This window comes from Podarcis pityusensis (assembly GCF_964106645.2).
Source record: "Podarcis pityusensis genome assembly, chromosome: 2".
NCBI classification, from domain to species: Eukaryota; Metazoa; Chordata; class Lepidosauria; order Squamata; family Lacertidae; genus Podarcis; species Podarcis pityusensis.
The window spans coordinates 122,586,886-122,602,579 of record NC_138029.1 but is presented as its reverse complement, the minus strand read 5'-3'; the positions used below and the strand labels follow the sequence as shown (position 1 = coordinate 122,602,579).

Genomic DNA, 15,694 nt, shown 5'->3' with positions numbered 1-15,694 from the left:
TTAGCCGCTTTGAGACTTCTTAGGGTAGTGATAAAGCGGGATATCAAATCCAAACTCCTCCTCCTCCTCCTCCTCCTCCTCCTCCTCCTCCTCTTCTTCTTCTTCTTCTTCTTCTTCTTCTTCTTCTTCTTCACTGGATCAGATCACAGGCCCATTCAGTTCAGCTTCCTGCTGTCACAGTGGCCAATCTGATGCCTGTGGGAAGGCCGCAAGCAGGACCTGGGCGCAAGAGCAGTCCTTCAGAGTTGGGGTTCCCACAAACTGGTATTGAGAGAGCTACTGCCTCTAGTAGTGGAGATTCGAAATACTTAGTCGCCATTGGTAGCCTTGTGCTCCGTGAATTTGTGCAATCCTTTTTTTAAAAAAGCTTTCCAAGTTGGTGGCCACCCTTGCCTCATGTGAGAGCAAATCCCATAGCATGACTATTTTCATCAGAGAAAAGTTAGAGGGTATGGAGTTATGTGACCCCTGAGCCAAGTGGGTACAACCTTTATAAGACACTTGAAGGCAGCCCTGTATAGGGAAGTTTTTTTAAATGTTTCATGTTTCATTATGGTTTCATATATGTTGGAAGCTACCCAGAGTGGCTAGGGCAACCCAGTCAGATGGGGGGGGGGGAATATAAATAATAAAATTATAATGGAATAGGGTGTCCCTATTTTCACCAGCGAAATATTGGAAGGTATGGTACTTCCTTGTGACTGTCCTAAATTATGCAACATCTAGCTTCATTTTATGCCTTGTACCTGGGAGACCAAGGTTCAAATCCCTGCTCACTTTTTAGGCTCATTGAGTGACCTTGGGCAAGTCTCTCGGCCTAACCTACCTCAGAGGTTTGTTGTAAGGATAATATAATTCAGTTTCTAAAACACTACCATCTTCTGCCTTACTAGCCTTTATCCATCATGGCTTCTCTACTGATGGTTGAACTTTGCTGGTTTCATCAGACCTAGCAGGACCCAGACTGGCAGCCCCATCTGTGAGTTCTCACAAAGCTGTTTTTCTCTGGCTACAACTCTGCCCCTGCCCCTCGAGGAGGTTACAGAGGAGATGGACCTTCTCAACCTTCTCATTATCAAAATCATGGTGATTTTTTTTCTCTAGTCGAGGGATTTCCCCAAAGGTGGCCTTTGAGTCATAGACATCAGACTCAAAGACAGGATGAGTCTTGTAATAAGCCTGAAAGAAGAACTGGGACATAAATATCTCCAATACTACTGAGAACCTGGTCTCAGACATTGGGGGCAGAGGACTAATTTTTGTAGGAGTCTTCATTTTGTTACTTTTTTTCTGAAGCTACTGTAGGAGTCCAGCTGTGCTACTAATGTCACTGCTGCCACAATACGGTAAGACTCTGGCAGGCGTAGCCAGGGTGATATTGCTGCTACTACGTCTGCTGCTAAGGTTCCACAGGACTAGTGGGATGCTGAAAGCAAAATGCCCCTTGAATCTGAAAAAGGGAAATGATCCACTAAATTATTACCGACCAGGAGACCACCTCATTAGTGGGCTCATCAGTCCACAAGCTGCAGTGGATGTTCCATACGACTTTTCCCAACCCCCCAGAAACAAGGTGGTGTAGGGATCAGGGTCTTGGATAAGGGCCTAGGACACAACAATTTAAGTTCTCCATTAGAACTTCTAGTATTGTTGCTGGGAGGGAGAAAAACTTGTTGCTATTTGCTGTGGCCTCATCTACTGGCAGCTGTTGATATGCTTGGGCCAAGTCCAGCTTGCCAAAAATGTTCGACCCAGCCAGGGTGGCAAGGACATGGCTGACCACTGGCACTGGGTATGCATGGGCCTTGAGGGCCTTGTTTATGGTGCATTTGTAGTCTGCGCAGATGCGGACCGAACCATTAGGCTTGACGGGTGTGACGATTGGGGTTTCCCAGGGGGCATTAGGCACCGGCTCCAGCACTCCTTACTCCACGAGCCGGTCCAATTCCTCGTCTATACAGGGTTTCAGGGCGAACGGGACCCGGCGGGCCTTGAGCCTGACCGGTCGTACTGCGGGGTCAAGCTGTAGAGCAATGGGGGGCCCGTATTCTGTCCCATTTTCCCATCGAAAACCCCCGAAAATTCCTTGCATATGGCGTCCACGTCCACTTGTAAGCTTGTGTGGTTCACCCCGGTGACGGCTAGCCCCAGTGGTCCAAACCATGCCAATCCCAGTAAGCTAATGTAGGGGCCCTTGACCACAAGCAAGTCCAGTTGCCGTGTCCGCCGTCGGTATTGTCGGTATTGCACCCTGAAGGTCCCCACCCCCTTTGTGGGACCTTACGTTTCTGGAAGTCCTGGAGGGTGAATGGGGCCGGCCTGAGTTTGGGACCCCCAGTAGGACACAGTTTCCTTAAGGTTCTTGCCCAGATTATGGATAGAGATAGAGTTGAACCCGTGTCAAGCTCCATGCGGCATGGGGCCCCCTCTATCTGTACCTCTACATAAATTTTCTCTACGTTGGGGTGGGGCAATTGGTATACCTGGAAGTCCGTGAGCTCCATCGAGTTGCTTTGGTGCATTGGGCTCTGGGACCTGGGGCTCTTGGATTGGTCATCTGATGCCTGGCATCGGGTGGGTCGAGCCCGACACACCCAGGCGATGTGTCCCGATTTTCTGCACTGCCTGCACTCTGCGTTGCGGAAACAGCAGGTCCTCCTCTCGTGACTCTCCCCGCAGCTTGCGCAGTTCCCTCCTTCTCGTTGAGGCAGCTGTGGTATGTGGGCTGTTTGAGTGCGCTGCTGTACTCGGTGCACCTCCTCCCTGTCAGATCCTGAGTCGTCGGTGAGGTCTTCGTGGTGGACCCTCGGTTGGGACGGCAGGCTCGGCCGTGCCTCTTGCATCGACGTCTCGGCAGCTTCCGTTGCCAGGGCCTCCTCCAGAGCGACCTGGAACGTTAGGTCCTTCTTAGCGTAGAGGCGTCGTTGCAGCTTCTCATCCTTCAGGCCACCGACGAGGCTGTCACGAAGCATGTTCTCCAGCTCTGAGAAGTTGCAGAACCGGGCGGCTTGGCGGAGAGAGGTCACAAACCCAGTTATGGTTTCCCCAGGGGCTTGCCGCTTTGCGTAGAAGGCATTTCGACGAGCCACCACTGAGGGCTGCGGCGAAAAGTGCCCCTTCAGCTGTTCCATTATTGTTTTGTATGGAACAGTAGCAACGTCTTCAGGCGCAAGGAGAGCCCGGGAGATTTCAAACGTCTCCTCTCCACAGACGCTGAAGAATATCGCCATCTTCTTGGCGTCTTCTTCGTCGGTGACACCCTTGGCTTCTAGGAGGAAGGTGAAACAGGAGGCGTACGCTTCCCAGTCTCCAGATGCTGGGTTGAACGGCGAGAAGCTGCTGTCGGTTGCCATTCTGAGTTCCTTGTGTCCCGGAGCTGAAGCCTGGATACACGGTGCGAGGCAGCGGTGTGGCAGGTGGCGGTGCTGCAGTGCTGTGTGTGGCAGTCAGCTCAGCGGGATCCCACCTTCATCGCCAGTGAAATATACTTAGAGTCGCAAAGTGATTTCATGCTCTTTATTCAGCTCATAGTGGTGAGGAGGAATGAATGAAAGTCCCCTCAAAGTATCTGCTTTATATACATTCTTTACACAATGGGCGGCACATGATTGGCTAATTCCGGAATTCTACTGTAAGCCAATCAGGCTGTGGATTCACTTCTATCTGGAGCATGATTGGGTGGTTCCTGCCAGTGGCGTAGCGTGGGGGGTGCAGGGGGGGGCGGCCGCACCGGGCGCAACATCTGGGGGTTAGGGTTAGGGGGCACAAATCCACGGGTTAGGGGGCGCAAATTACTTGCCTTGCCCCGGGTGCTGACAACCCACGCTACGCCACTGGTTCCTGCCAACCAATCATACTGCTGCATTGTTCTAGGACCAATCAGACTGCTGCATTCTGAATCCTATTGTTCTAGGACCAATCAGACTGCTGCCTTTTGGATCCTATTGTTCTAGGACCAATCAGACTGCTGCAGTTTGGATCCTATTCAACTCAGTACATAACACTATTTATATAATCCACACCATACTGGAGTTCATAAACTTTCATCATGTCCTGCCTTACTAGACTTTAACAATCATAGCTGTTCTTTAGTTTCTGGGATTTTACTAAAGTTCATGACCCCTCAAATTAAGCAGGGCCCAGACTGATAGCCCCATCTGTGAGTTCTCACAAACATGCTTTGCCCACATTCTTCCTGTGCCCATTGAGTCACACACAGATGCCAGGGAGATGGACCTTCTGAACCTTATAATTATTCTAGTCCAGGGATTTCCTCAATAATGGCCTTTGAGTCCAAAAATAAAATAAACACCATAATCACAGGCAGGATGAGGTAACTTATTGTCACAAGCCTGCAAGAACAACTGGGTCATAAATATCTGAAGCTTGGCCTGAGAGATTTGGGGCAGGCAGGGATCCTTTCTGTGGCAGGTTTCGTTTTTGTACCTTTGCTTAAAGCTACTGTATGAGTCCGGCTGCACTCCTAATGTCACTGCTATCACAAGAGTTTATGACTCTTGCAGGCATGGCCAGAATGATATTACTACTGCTGCTATTCCTGCTGCTAATACCCCATGGAGTCAGTGGGATACTGAAAGCAAAATGTCCATTAAATATGAAAAAGGATCATGATCCACTGAATTATTACAGGCCAGGAGACCACCTCATTAGTGGGGTCATATATCAAGGTGGTGTTATAATTTACAAACCTAACTTTTCCCAGCGCCCCGTAAACCATGTTATGAGGTAAGTGACTGTATGTTACCCACCCTACATTCACAAACGCTGCTATTAGCACTTAATTTCTGGCCATCCCTAATAAACCCTTCTCCCTCCTTTGCCCATCTCTTGATTTTGAAAGAATCTCAGTGCCCACTGGCCTCTTGGTACCCTGCAAACAAGGAGGCTAATTCTGAACCCTTTGGGGGCTTCAGTTTAATTTAAAAAGGCAGAGAACAGCTGATCATCTCTTCTCCTGCTTCTGTTGGCAAACTTCTGCAGTTTGTTCAGGTCCTGTTGAATCAAATTGTTGGCTTGGGTTTGGAATGAATCAGGCAACATTGGGTTTTTGTGTGACCCTGTGACCCCCATATTAAGTGACATTTGCTCCCTTTGTGGGGTGCTGCAAAATGCTGTGTTTTCTCTGCAAAACATTTGGCAAACTTTAGTGCAGGTTGGAGTGAATCAGACTAAATTTGATTTTGGGGTGTTAACTACAAACCTCAGTTCCAGACTCGCAAGGAACTAAGCTTTCTTGCGTCTCTCTAATAGCTAGGTAAGTGGGCAGGGGAAATTGTTGGAACAGATGCTTTTCCTCATGAACTCCTGAATCTTCACCTTGTTCTCAGCTGTGATTTAATGTTGCTACTGTTGGAAAAGAGCAAACACATTTCCTTCTTCTGAGCTTCTAGTTCATGCATTGGATATGTGAAACCACACAAGGGCACTGCTTGTCTATCAACCTAGCCAGCACTTGTTTAAAGCCACTATGTCAGTGATAACTCTGCTTATCAAACCTCAGAGATTTTGTTTTATGTCCTCTCCAGGCAATATGTCTGCTATTTCTTTCTTTCGTTCCTTCTCATCCTGTACATAGTTCCTGTCAAGTCTCTGAGCTCCAGAAACTGTAAGTTATCATTCCAATCAAATTCACCCAAGCTGCAAGCTCTCCTAAAAATTATTTATTTCCTTGTTGGAGCGCATGGCCCATTAGATATAAGACTAGTAGATTCTTCTTAGGTTCTTATAGAACAAAGAGTATGACATGTTGTCTTCATTAAATGGAAAGTGGATTTCTGAAACAATTATTTGTTTATTCATTTATTTGCAGTTCAACATCAACATCAACGAACTCCTATCCCACTCTGTCCCCCTTATTTGCCATTCAGGAGATCAACCAGAATCCTAAGCTTTTACCCAATGTCACCCTGGGCTACAGCATCTATGAGGCCGCTTTTGATGTCACAACAGCGGCTGATGCCATGCTAGACAGCATTCCAAGCTACAGCTGTGGAGGACAGAATAATGTGTTAGCTGCTTTTGAAGAAACAGCTACTGAAATCTCCAGCCATATTTCAAGAATGTTGAGCATCTACAAAATGCCCCAGGTAGGACTTTGTTTCGTTCCTCATTTCTATATCTCCACCAGTGTTGAGAAACCCCTTCACCCCTTCAGAGGTTTCTGAACTACCAAGCCATCCATTGCTGGCCATCAGCCATGCTTGTGGGGACTGATGGGAGTTGTAGTTCAACAACAACCTAAGGGCCAAATTTTCCACATCCCTACTCTCCAGGGAACATAAAACAGAAGTACCCAAAAAGAGAGACCATAGAAAGAATATCACATTTTAAGAAAGTGGGAACTGATTTGGAAAGCCCTGGGTCTCTTTCTCTCACTCTCACCAGACTGGTGTAGGAAGAATTAGTATCATATTTCAACATAGTCCCTCGCTCCCCAAGAGTTCTTCTTTCTCAGGCAGACCTGTGGCTGTCTAGAAGCTAATTTAAGGTTAAGGGGCCTGCACTCCTGCAGACTGTGTCACTGCCTAGCTTCTGCTTCTGCCTCTCATTCTTTGAAGTGGCCCATTGTGATTCTTAGAAGAGGTTGGAATGCCATGACCCCTGAATGCCCCAGATGCCCTATTCTGCCTCAATATTCATTAGAGCCACTTCCTTCTCTGTGAGCTCCAGGTTTTCCACCGGAGGCATGAAATGCTTCCCAGAAGCAACTGGTTAGTCACTGTGAAAACAGGATGCTGGATTAGATGTCACATGACCTCTTTGGAGGTCTTTAAGCAGAGGCTTGACAACCATATGTCAGGAGTGCTCTGATGGTGTTTCCTGCTTGGCAGGGGGTTGGACTCGATGGCCCTTGTGGTCTCTTCCAACTCTATGATTCTACGATTCTATGATTCTATGATCATTGGCCTGATCATGTGACAGGGCCTTTCTTTTTTATTCCTGAAAACAAGCCACAAATCCTTTTCTTTCTAGATCAGTCTGGGCTCTACTGCTTATGATCTTAAGGGGAAGAAACAGTTCCCTTTTATCTTCTGGATGGCCCCAAAACAAGAAACCCAGTACATGGGGATTGTCAAGTTGCTGCTCCACTTCGGGTGGACATGGGTCGGTCTCTTTGTTCCAGACAATGACAATGGAGAAAGGTTCCTGAGTGCTTTCACACCTCTGATGATCCGTAGTGGAATCTGTGTTGCTTTCTTGGAAAAAATGCCTTTTTTCATTATGAAGATGTCATCCTTACATTGTAGACCATCTGTCTTGAGACAAGTCAAGGTGTTCATTTACTATGGAGACTCTGAAAATGGAATTTATACAATCACATTCATACAACGCATTCATGAAGTGAGGAAATCTCAGGGGTTAGTTTGGATCACAACAGATGTTACTGACATTGATGTGATGTTGTTTGGTGATGTTGCTTCCTTCCAGCCTGCCCAAGGTTCTTTGTCCTTGGTAATGAATACCAAAAAAAGGACAGAACATGGCTACTATCCTCGCCTTTCATCTGAAGCTGCAACTGCAGCTGCACAGTTTTGGTCGAGAGCATTCAATTGTTCATGTTCAAACAATGTGCTATCCGTGGAGGGTTGGACAAGATGCACAGAAAAGGAACCACTAGAAACTTTGCCCCAGGAAGCGGTTGAGGCAATCTGGTCTCAAGACCGCTACAACATTTACTACAGTATCCAACTTGTGGCCCAGGCCTTAAATGTCGCATATTCATCCAGATCCAAATGGAGGTTAATGGCGGGTGGAGGAGACAGATTGGAACGTCAAAGGTTGAAGCCATGGCAGGTCTGTCCTTACCCCTTTTTGCCATCTGTTTTCCATCATTGGAATCCGTTACGGAGTCTATATCTTTTGTAGTTTATCACATTGTGATTGTATGCCCTGTCTTTAACTGAGCATCCTGATAATTTATTTATTTTTTGTTCATCATTTTTGTGGCTCTACAATAGTTTGAAACTAATTGATAAACAAAAGCATTGGGAAATATTCATTCACAAAATAGGGCATGATAAATTGCTAAGGAGTGTTCTGTCACATTGATTATTTAATATATTTATTTCGTAAGATGTATATATCACTTGACTGCTCAAAAAACTTCAAAACAGTTTCCAAAAATGTTAAAAGCAATAAAATTCTAATAAAGAAATTTAAAACCCTAATTTGAACCCTATTTCTGAAACACATACAAAGTTGAAATCACAATAGAATAGATTATAGCAAATTAAAAAGAATGTAACCTTTCTAGAGTTCCAAAGTACTTTCCTGGCCATGTCCTTAATATATGTTTATTTGACTCTTATCCCAAGAGGATTTAAAACCTGATAAAGGACCTATTATAATGACCCGTAAGTCACCAAATAAAGCAGATACGAGGTCTCTGCCTCTATCTCCCTGATTTAGGATCAATCGCTCAAAAGTGGTAAGCGGTCTGGAACCTTTCTCAATTATCAAAGGAAAACAAGATTACATCCCACAAAATATCCAACTTCATGAATGGATTTGATAAATCAAATGCCCAGGAAACTTCTTGCAATTGTTATGCAATTATATAGTGTACTGTCATCTGCAATGGAGTCTGCACCCAAGCCTGTAGTTCCCACACGCAACCCTGATATCATGTTTTCTAAATGCTGGTGTTTCTCTGCCATTCTAGCTTCACCCTTTCTTAAAAGAAATCCAGCTTTCCAATTCATCCATAGGAGGGATGTATTTTGATAAGAATGGGGAGCTGACTGCCAACTTTGATATCATGAACTGGGTCGTATTTCCCAATAGATCTCACAGCAGAAAGAAAGTTGGGAGCATCGAGGAACAGGCATCCTTCGATGTAAAGTTCACCATTAATTCAGAAGCCATTGTGTGGCCAGGGAACTTCAGCAAGGTCATTGCATTGATTGATTGATTGATTGATTGATTGATTGATTGCATTAATATTGTGTCAGGAGTCATGCCCCCCAAGACTCTGGGGGAATGCCTTCGCAGTTGTAAGTGAGTAGAAACTTCAAGAAGACACAGGGAGGACTCAGGACGCAGTGGATTAATTAGTAAAAGTTTACTGAGGCAGAAATAAGCTTGACAGTTCAGTACCAGATCCCTGGAAGGGCACTCTCTTAATAATCCAGTTGCAGTAAAATACAAGAGTAAAAAACTTAAAACGAACAACATACTCTGAGAAAATCAATTCAGAATGAGAGAGTGAAGGAACATCAGAGAGAGTGGAAGTAAGAATAACATTCGACCCCATCTCATTTATAGGTAGGCTGGGGGAGTTTGACCTGGAAGCACAACGAGCTCATTCCAGCTTCATGTCTGTTTCCATGGAAACCTTGGAAAACTTCCTGACACACTAGACGATTCTGGAACACTTCTGTTAGATTCTATAAGCTTCCATGGCTTCTGTACTTCAGAAATGCCATTATACCTGATACATCCCACCTTTATGGAGCTCAAAACAGTATATATGGTTTGCTGCCTCTTCTTTTTATACCCACAACAACCCTGTGAAATAGGACAGATTGAGAGGAAGTGAATGCTCCAAGGTCACTCAGGAAGCTTCATGGCTGAGTGCGAAATTGAACCTTGGTCTCCTGGGTAACCACTGCACCACTGCACCACTGCATCCTCTAACCACTGCATCACACTGGCTGCAGTTCCCTTGTGGGAATTGCTAAGTTCAGATACAGATAAGTTCAGATAATTTGCCAACAGCTGCCCATTTCAGATTAACCCTAAAATGGCCCTTCCCAGGGTGACCGCCACTTCCCAGATGTCTGCACTTCCACTTCCCAGATGTCTGCACCACTGCACTTCCCAGATGTCACTGCTGTTTTCCTTGCCCTCTCTGTTTTGCATAGCAATTCAGTTGGAGAGGGGCAAAGAGAGGAGAGGCTGTCTTTACACTTTTCCTTGTTCATCCACTCAGAGGGGGAGATGAAAATTCATCAATGGGCCCAAAGTTGACAGTGGGGCCGTGGCTGCCATTTGGGCTTTAACAGCTGCCCAATAATGCCAACTACTTATAAAAACACAAAAATACATATCATAGTAACAAACAGGAGCAATAAACCCCAAACACATTTTAAAAGGCAATAGAGAGTTTAATTAACCTTTTACCTTAAACAATGTATAAATCCCATTATGGTTTTTAAATATGAAACTTTACATCAGAAACAAAATCATGTGTCCACAGTCCAAACAAAATTTGGAAGGGTCTCATTCCCATTTTAAGCTTCCTCACCTGACCTCAGTATTCTAAAAATGATATTTATTTGAGCATTTTTTTCAGTCAGGGCCTTCAGATGATGATGATAATAATAATAATAATAATAATAATAATAATAATAATAATAATTTATTATTTATACCCCGCCCATCTGGCTGGGCTTCCCCAGCCACTCTGGGCGGCTTCCAAAAAAAATTAATACTATAATACATCAAACATTAAAAGCTTCCCTAAACAGGGCTGCCTTCAGATGTCTTCTGAAAGTGTGGTAGTTGTTGTTCTCTTTGACATCTGGTGGGAGGGCGTTCCACAGGGAAGGCGCCACTACCGAGAAGGCCCTCTGCCTGGTTCCCTGTAACTTGGCTTCTCGCAATGAGGGAACCGCCAGAAGGCCCTTGGAGCTGGACCTCAGTGTCCGGGTAGAACGATGGGGGTGGAGATGCTCCTTCAGATATACTGGACCAAGGCCTTTTAGGGCTTTAAAGGTCAACACCAACACTTTGAATTGTGCTTGGAAACGTACTGGGAGCCAATGTAGGTCTTTCAAGACCGGTGTTATGTGGTCTCTGTATGATGTCTGTAATTTATGTTGATCTCCTTTGATGCCCCTTCTCCTTGTTTTTAGGTCGTGCCTCGTTCAAGATGCACTGAAATCTGTCGCCCAGGATACGCCAGAGTAGCAAAAGAAGGAGAGCCCGTTTGCTGCTACGATTGTGCTCCTTGTGCAGAAGGGACCATCTCCGTTCAGGAAGGCGGGTGACTCTAGAGGAAAGGGAGAGGCTTGCTGGATCAGGCCAAAGGCCCATCTAGTCTAACACCCTTTCACAATGTTGAACCAGATGCCTATGAAAAGCCCACGAGCAGGACCTTAGCGCAACAGCCGTCAGTGGAAGGGGACAAACATTTAAGCCTACAGAAGTTGGGCGCCACCCCACTCTCTGCCAAGCGGTAGCAAGATTCTAGGGGGTTCCCGGGGCTCGTCCAGAGTTTGTGCTCCTTTTGGGAAATGAATACTCAGGGGAGACTGTCATAGCTTTAAGAAATATGATTTATTCACGTAGTTACACCTTCAATCTGCATGTAGGGTGTCCAGATCTCAGCACATAATCAAGAGGGACTTGTTCCCCATAGCAGTGCAGCACTGGAGTGCAAGAAATCTCTTCTAACCATTCTTCAGCCAGTCTAGCCAAAATGGGTCCCTTCTTCTTCTCTGCCTTATTCTTCCCAGCACACCTTGGTAAAGACTCTCTTTTCCTGACACCTCAAATGCACACCCCATCACCATGGCAACCTCTGTCATCCCAGGCCCAAGAATTCCTCGCAGTTGGGCCTTCAACAGCTTTTATCATGTTAGTACCTCTCTCCCAGATAAGGTCCTGGCTTGGAAGGAAGCATAGGCTGTATTTTTCCACTGGCTTACATACTTCAGTACTCCAAATAGTCAAAATCCTATCATTTATTAATCTCTTATTATTGGTTTCCGAATGTATTAGAAAACAGACAGTTATGGATGTAAGAATTTTGTTAGTAATTCTGAAGTCCTTCTTCTTCTCTTCAGATGCAAAGCATTGCACCAAATGCCCAGAAGAACAGCATGCAAATCAAGCAAGAGACAAATGTGTCCCCAAGATTATAACATTTCTCACTTATGAAGAACCGTTGGGGATTGTCCTGGTGTCCTTTGCTCTCTTCTTGTCCTTAACCACTGGTGTTCTCCTAGGAATCTTCATTAAATACATGAAAACTCCCATAGTCAAAGCTAACAATCGAGACTTATCCTATGTCCTCCTCAGCTCCCTCCTGCTTTGCTTTTTGTCCTCCTTCCTGTTCATCAGCCGGCCAAGCAAAGTGACCTGCCTTCTCAGACAAACAGTCTTCAGCATCATCTTCTCAGTTGCCGTCTCTTCTGTTTTGGCAAAAACCATCACTGTGGTGCTGGCCTTCCTGGCCACAAAGCCAGGGAACAGGGTGAGGAGATGGCTGGGGAAGAGTCTGGCCAACTCCATTGTCCTTTCCTGTTCCAGTATGCAGGTTGTCATTTGCACCATCTGGCTAGGAATCTTTCCACCCTTCCCAGACTCCGACATGCAGTCCCAAGCTAGAAAGATCATCCTTCTATGCAATGAAGGATCTGTTGCCATGTTTTACACTGTCCTTGGCTACATGGGCTTCCTGGCGGCTATCTGCTTAACGGTGGCTTTCCTAGCCAGGAAGCTGCCTGGAGCCTTCAATGAAGCCAAGCTGATCAGCTTCAGCATGCTGGTCTTCTGCAGTGTTTGGGTGTCCTTTGTGCCCACCTACCTGAGCACCAAGGGGAAAGACATGGTAGCCGTGCAGGTCTTCTCTATCTTGGCCTCCAGTGCTGGGCTTCTGGGCTGCATCTTCCTACCGAAGTGCTACATTATCATACTCAGGCCTGATCTAAACACAAAGGCACATCTAACTACAAAAAGTGAAGGTGGTAGTGTCTGATTCTTAGCTTCTTTGATGATTCTTAGCTTCACATCATATACCACGTTGTTCAAGTGGAACTGAGTCTGGTGTCAGAATGCTGTTAGCGGCTTTCGGCTGGTTGCCTAGGAAAGTATAAAGGCAATTAAAGGTTTCTTGCAGTCTTGCTCCTGCCCCAAAGATTTCAGGATGATTTGCAGATGTCAGGAATTGAACCCAGGGCCTTCAACATGTATATAGTCCATGTTCTGCTGTGCCCCTATATTATTGTTTCATCCATCTAATTCATTTTTGCTCTCTAGACAACTGTAACCTTTGGTAAAAGATACCATAGCCCCGATGTTTTACCTTTTCATCATCTGCCACGAATACCCAAAGAGTTAAGCCTGGCTCTGACTGTTAACTGTCTCTCACTTTGCTGGGGTTTGAAGCTCATTCTGTCTGTGACATCATACACTGATGTCACAATGATACATCTGCATTCATCCAGGGTAACATCACTGGCCAATAAACTCCTGCAACTAGGTCACCAGCAGCCTGGCTCTCCAGCAATCTTAATGCTTTCTTTCATAGCCATAGCATGAAGAAGAATATGGAGATCATCAGGGGGGTCAGGCTGAGTGTTCAGGAGTGTGCGGATGATACACAGCTCTACCTCTCTTTTAAATTGGAACCAGTGAAGGGGGTGAATGTCATGTGTGAGTATCCAGAGATGGTTGGAGAATGGATGGTGGCTAACGGACTGAAGTTGAATCCTGACAAGACAGAGGTACTGTTTTTCGGAGATGGGGCGGGCATGGGTGACCCCTGGGTCTTGGATGGGGCAACTGTGCCCCTGAAAGACCTGGTGCCCCTGAAGGACCAGGTGCTCAGGTGAGTCATTTTGGACTCACAGGTGTCAATGGAGGCACAGGTTAACTCTGTCTACCAGCTCCATATGGTATGCCAGCTGCGACCCTACCTGCCCACACAAACTGTCTCACCAGAGTGGTGCATGCTCTGGTTATCTCTGCCCGGTCCATAGAACAATGATTCTAAAGGAACTTCACTGGCTCCCAGTACGTTTCCGAGCACAATTCAAAGTGTTGGTGCTGACCTTTAAAGCCCTAATTAAGATCATTGCACCCAGAAGTCCAGACACAGGAAGTCACCTAAATATGTTTCATTTGGCATTTGAATAATTGGCTCCTTTTAATTGGTGTAATTTGGTTTGTGATAATGTGATTGTCATTGGATTACAGTGGTACCTCGGGTTAAGTACTTAATTCATTCTGGAGGTCTGTTCTTAACCTGAAACTGTTCTTAACCTGAAGCACCACTTTAGCTAATGGGGCCTCCTGCTGCTGCCGTGCCGCCGGAGCATGATTTCTGTTCTCATCCTGAAGCAAAGTCCTTAACCTGAGGTACTATTTCTGGGTTAGCGGAGTCTGTAACCTGAATCGTGTGTAACCTGAAGCATATGTAATCTGAGGTACCACTGTATTGTAATTGAAAATTAATAATAAATATTATATACAATTAGCTATGCCTCCCAGAATATACACTTATCTCTCTCTCACACACACACGGCTATTTATGCTCCTGCATGTATGGAAAAGGACCACTGTCTCCTGTCTGCACTTTGGGGGTGAGAGAATTTGTCTCAAGAAGGTCTTTCCCCAGAAGAAATGGGCAATGCAACCTAAGAACACTTAACATGTTAGATACAGTAAGGCAACAGAAAGGTTTTCACAACATTTAAAAGAAAAGTTTAAAAGAGAGGTGTATATATATATATGCATGCTTAATCATTATTGGCATTTTAACCCTGCTACACAAGTGAGCTCCCAAGATTGACTCACAAATATCGAGAAGGCAGATCCTGCCCTCAGCTCACAATCTAAGAGACACAACAGAAAAGTGGACTGGGAGGGAAAAAGGGAACAGCAAGTTCAGGCACCCAGTCCAAGTCTCTCAGGAGAGACATGTAGTCTCATCCCTCCTTTACCCTGATGAAACAGCTGCTGAATAAGTCCACTTATTAGGAATAACAAGTGCTGATAAACGTAGGTTATTTATGTTTCAAAGACCACTTGGACTTTGGCGCCTAACAAGCTGATCAGCTGCATATTCCTGCGTTGCAGAAGGTTGGACTAGATGATCCTCAGGGTCCCTTCCAAATCTACAGTTCAATGGTTCTATTGCAAGCAGTGACAGTCCCATCAAAAGATCCTTCAGAAATAGAACACTAGGTTCATCCAGCAGGATCATCGGGAATATCTGGTGATCCTTCAGTCTTTTTCAACTTCACGTGAGTTGATTTGTGAGCGGCAAGGACACCTGAAGGAATGTCCTCCCAACCCTCTTTGACTGCAATCAAATAGCCGCTTACTTGGGAGGAGGCCCCACAAAACTGAATGGGAATACTGAGTAGAGATGCTAGGATTGCACTGTTGGCATTACAGGAAACTTTTACCCATACACAGATTGACAGGCCCATCAGTGATTTTCCCAATGGTTCAAAGAGCAATAGAACCTCAACAGCTGAAGGCCTCGTTTGCAAGCAGTGAGAGTCACTTCAGAAGGTTCCACATCTTCAAGAATCTGCCCCAAACTCCACTAACACCTGCAGTAAAACACACTGTTCTTGAATTTATAATGGATCATCACCTACTGGACTCTATAGATAACATTTATGTTAATAGCCTTCCTCAGCCCAACTATGTATGATTGAAATTCGTCCAGGGAAAGGGCAATCTTCAAGGTCTCTAACAGATTTCTCTGTTCTGACTCTTCCAACACTCAGCGTCATTGGAAGATGAATTGAATTAGAATTGAATCTTTAGTTGGCTGTTACTACATACCTGTATATTACTAAGCTAAGGCCATATATTATTGCTACTGTATAAAGCCAATGGACCAGTCAGCTGGTTGGGTTCTCTCATAAACCTGAACTTCTATTAGCTCAAGTGAGTATCTCGTGGCTTAACTCGGTGTTAGAGACCTCCACTG

At 45.4% G+C, this 15,694-nt stretch overlaps 1 protein-coding gene across 10 annotated transcripts in view; it reads left to right on the top strand.

Annotated features, from left to right (window-relative positions):
* The window catches only part of LOC308469406 (vomeronasal type-2 receptor 26-like), a 31,129-nt gene that overhangs the window by 3,289 nt on the left and 12,146 nt on the right, over positions 1-15,694 (top strand). The window contains exons 2-6 of one of the 10 annotated variants that reach the window (XM_080991812.1): positions 5,831-6,107; positions 6,994-7,815; positions 8,684-8,911; positions 10,878-11,004; positions 11,811-13,496. In XM_080991812.1, the coding sequence (XP_080847938.1) occupies positions 5,982-6,107; positions 6,994-7,815; positions 8,684-8,911; positions 10,878-11,004; positions 11,811-12,724 (2,217 nt within the window). In that variant the 5' untranslated portion in view covers positions 5,831-5,981 and the 3' untranslated portion in view covers positions 12,725-13,496. Of the gene's footprint in view, positions 1-5,671; positions 6,108-6,993; positions 7,816-8,683; positions 8,912-10,877; positions 13,497-15,694 lie in introns of those variants that run through there. The other 9 variants (XM_080991810.1, XM_080991809.1, XR_013982105.1 and 6 more) reach the window with 9 other exon arrangements.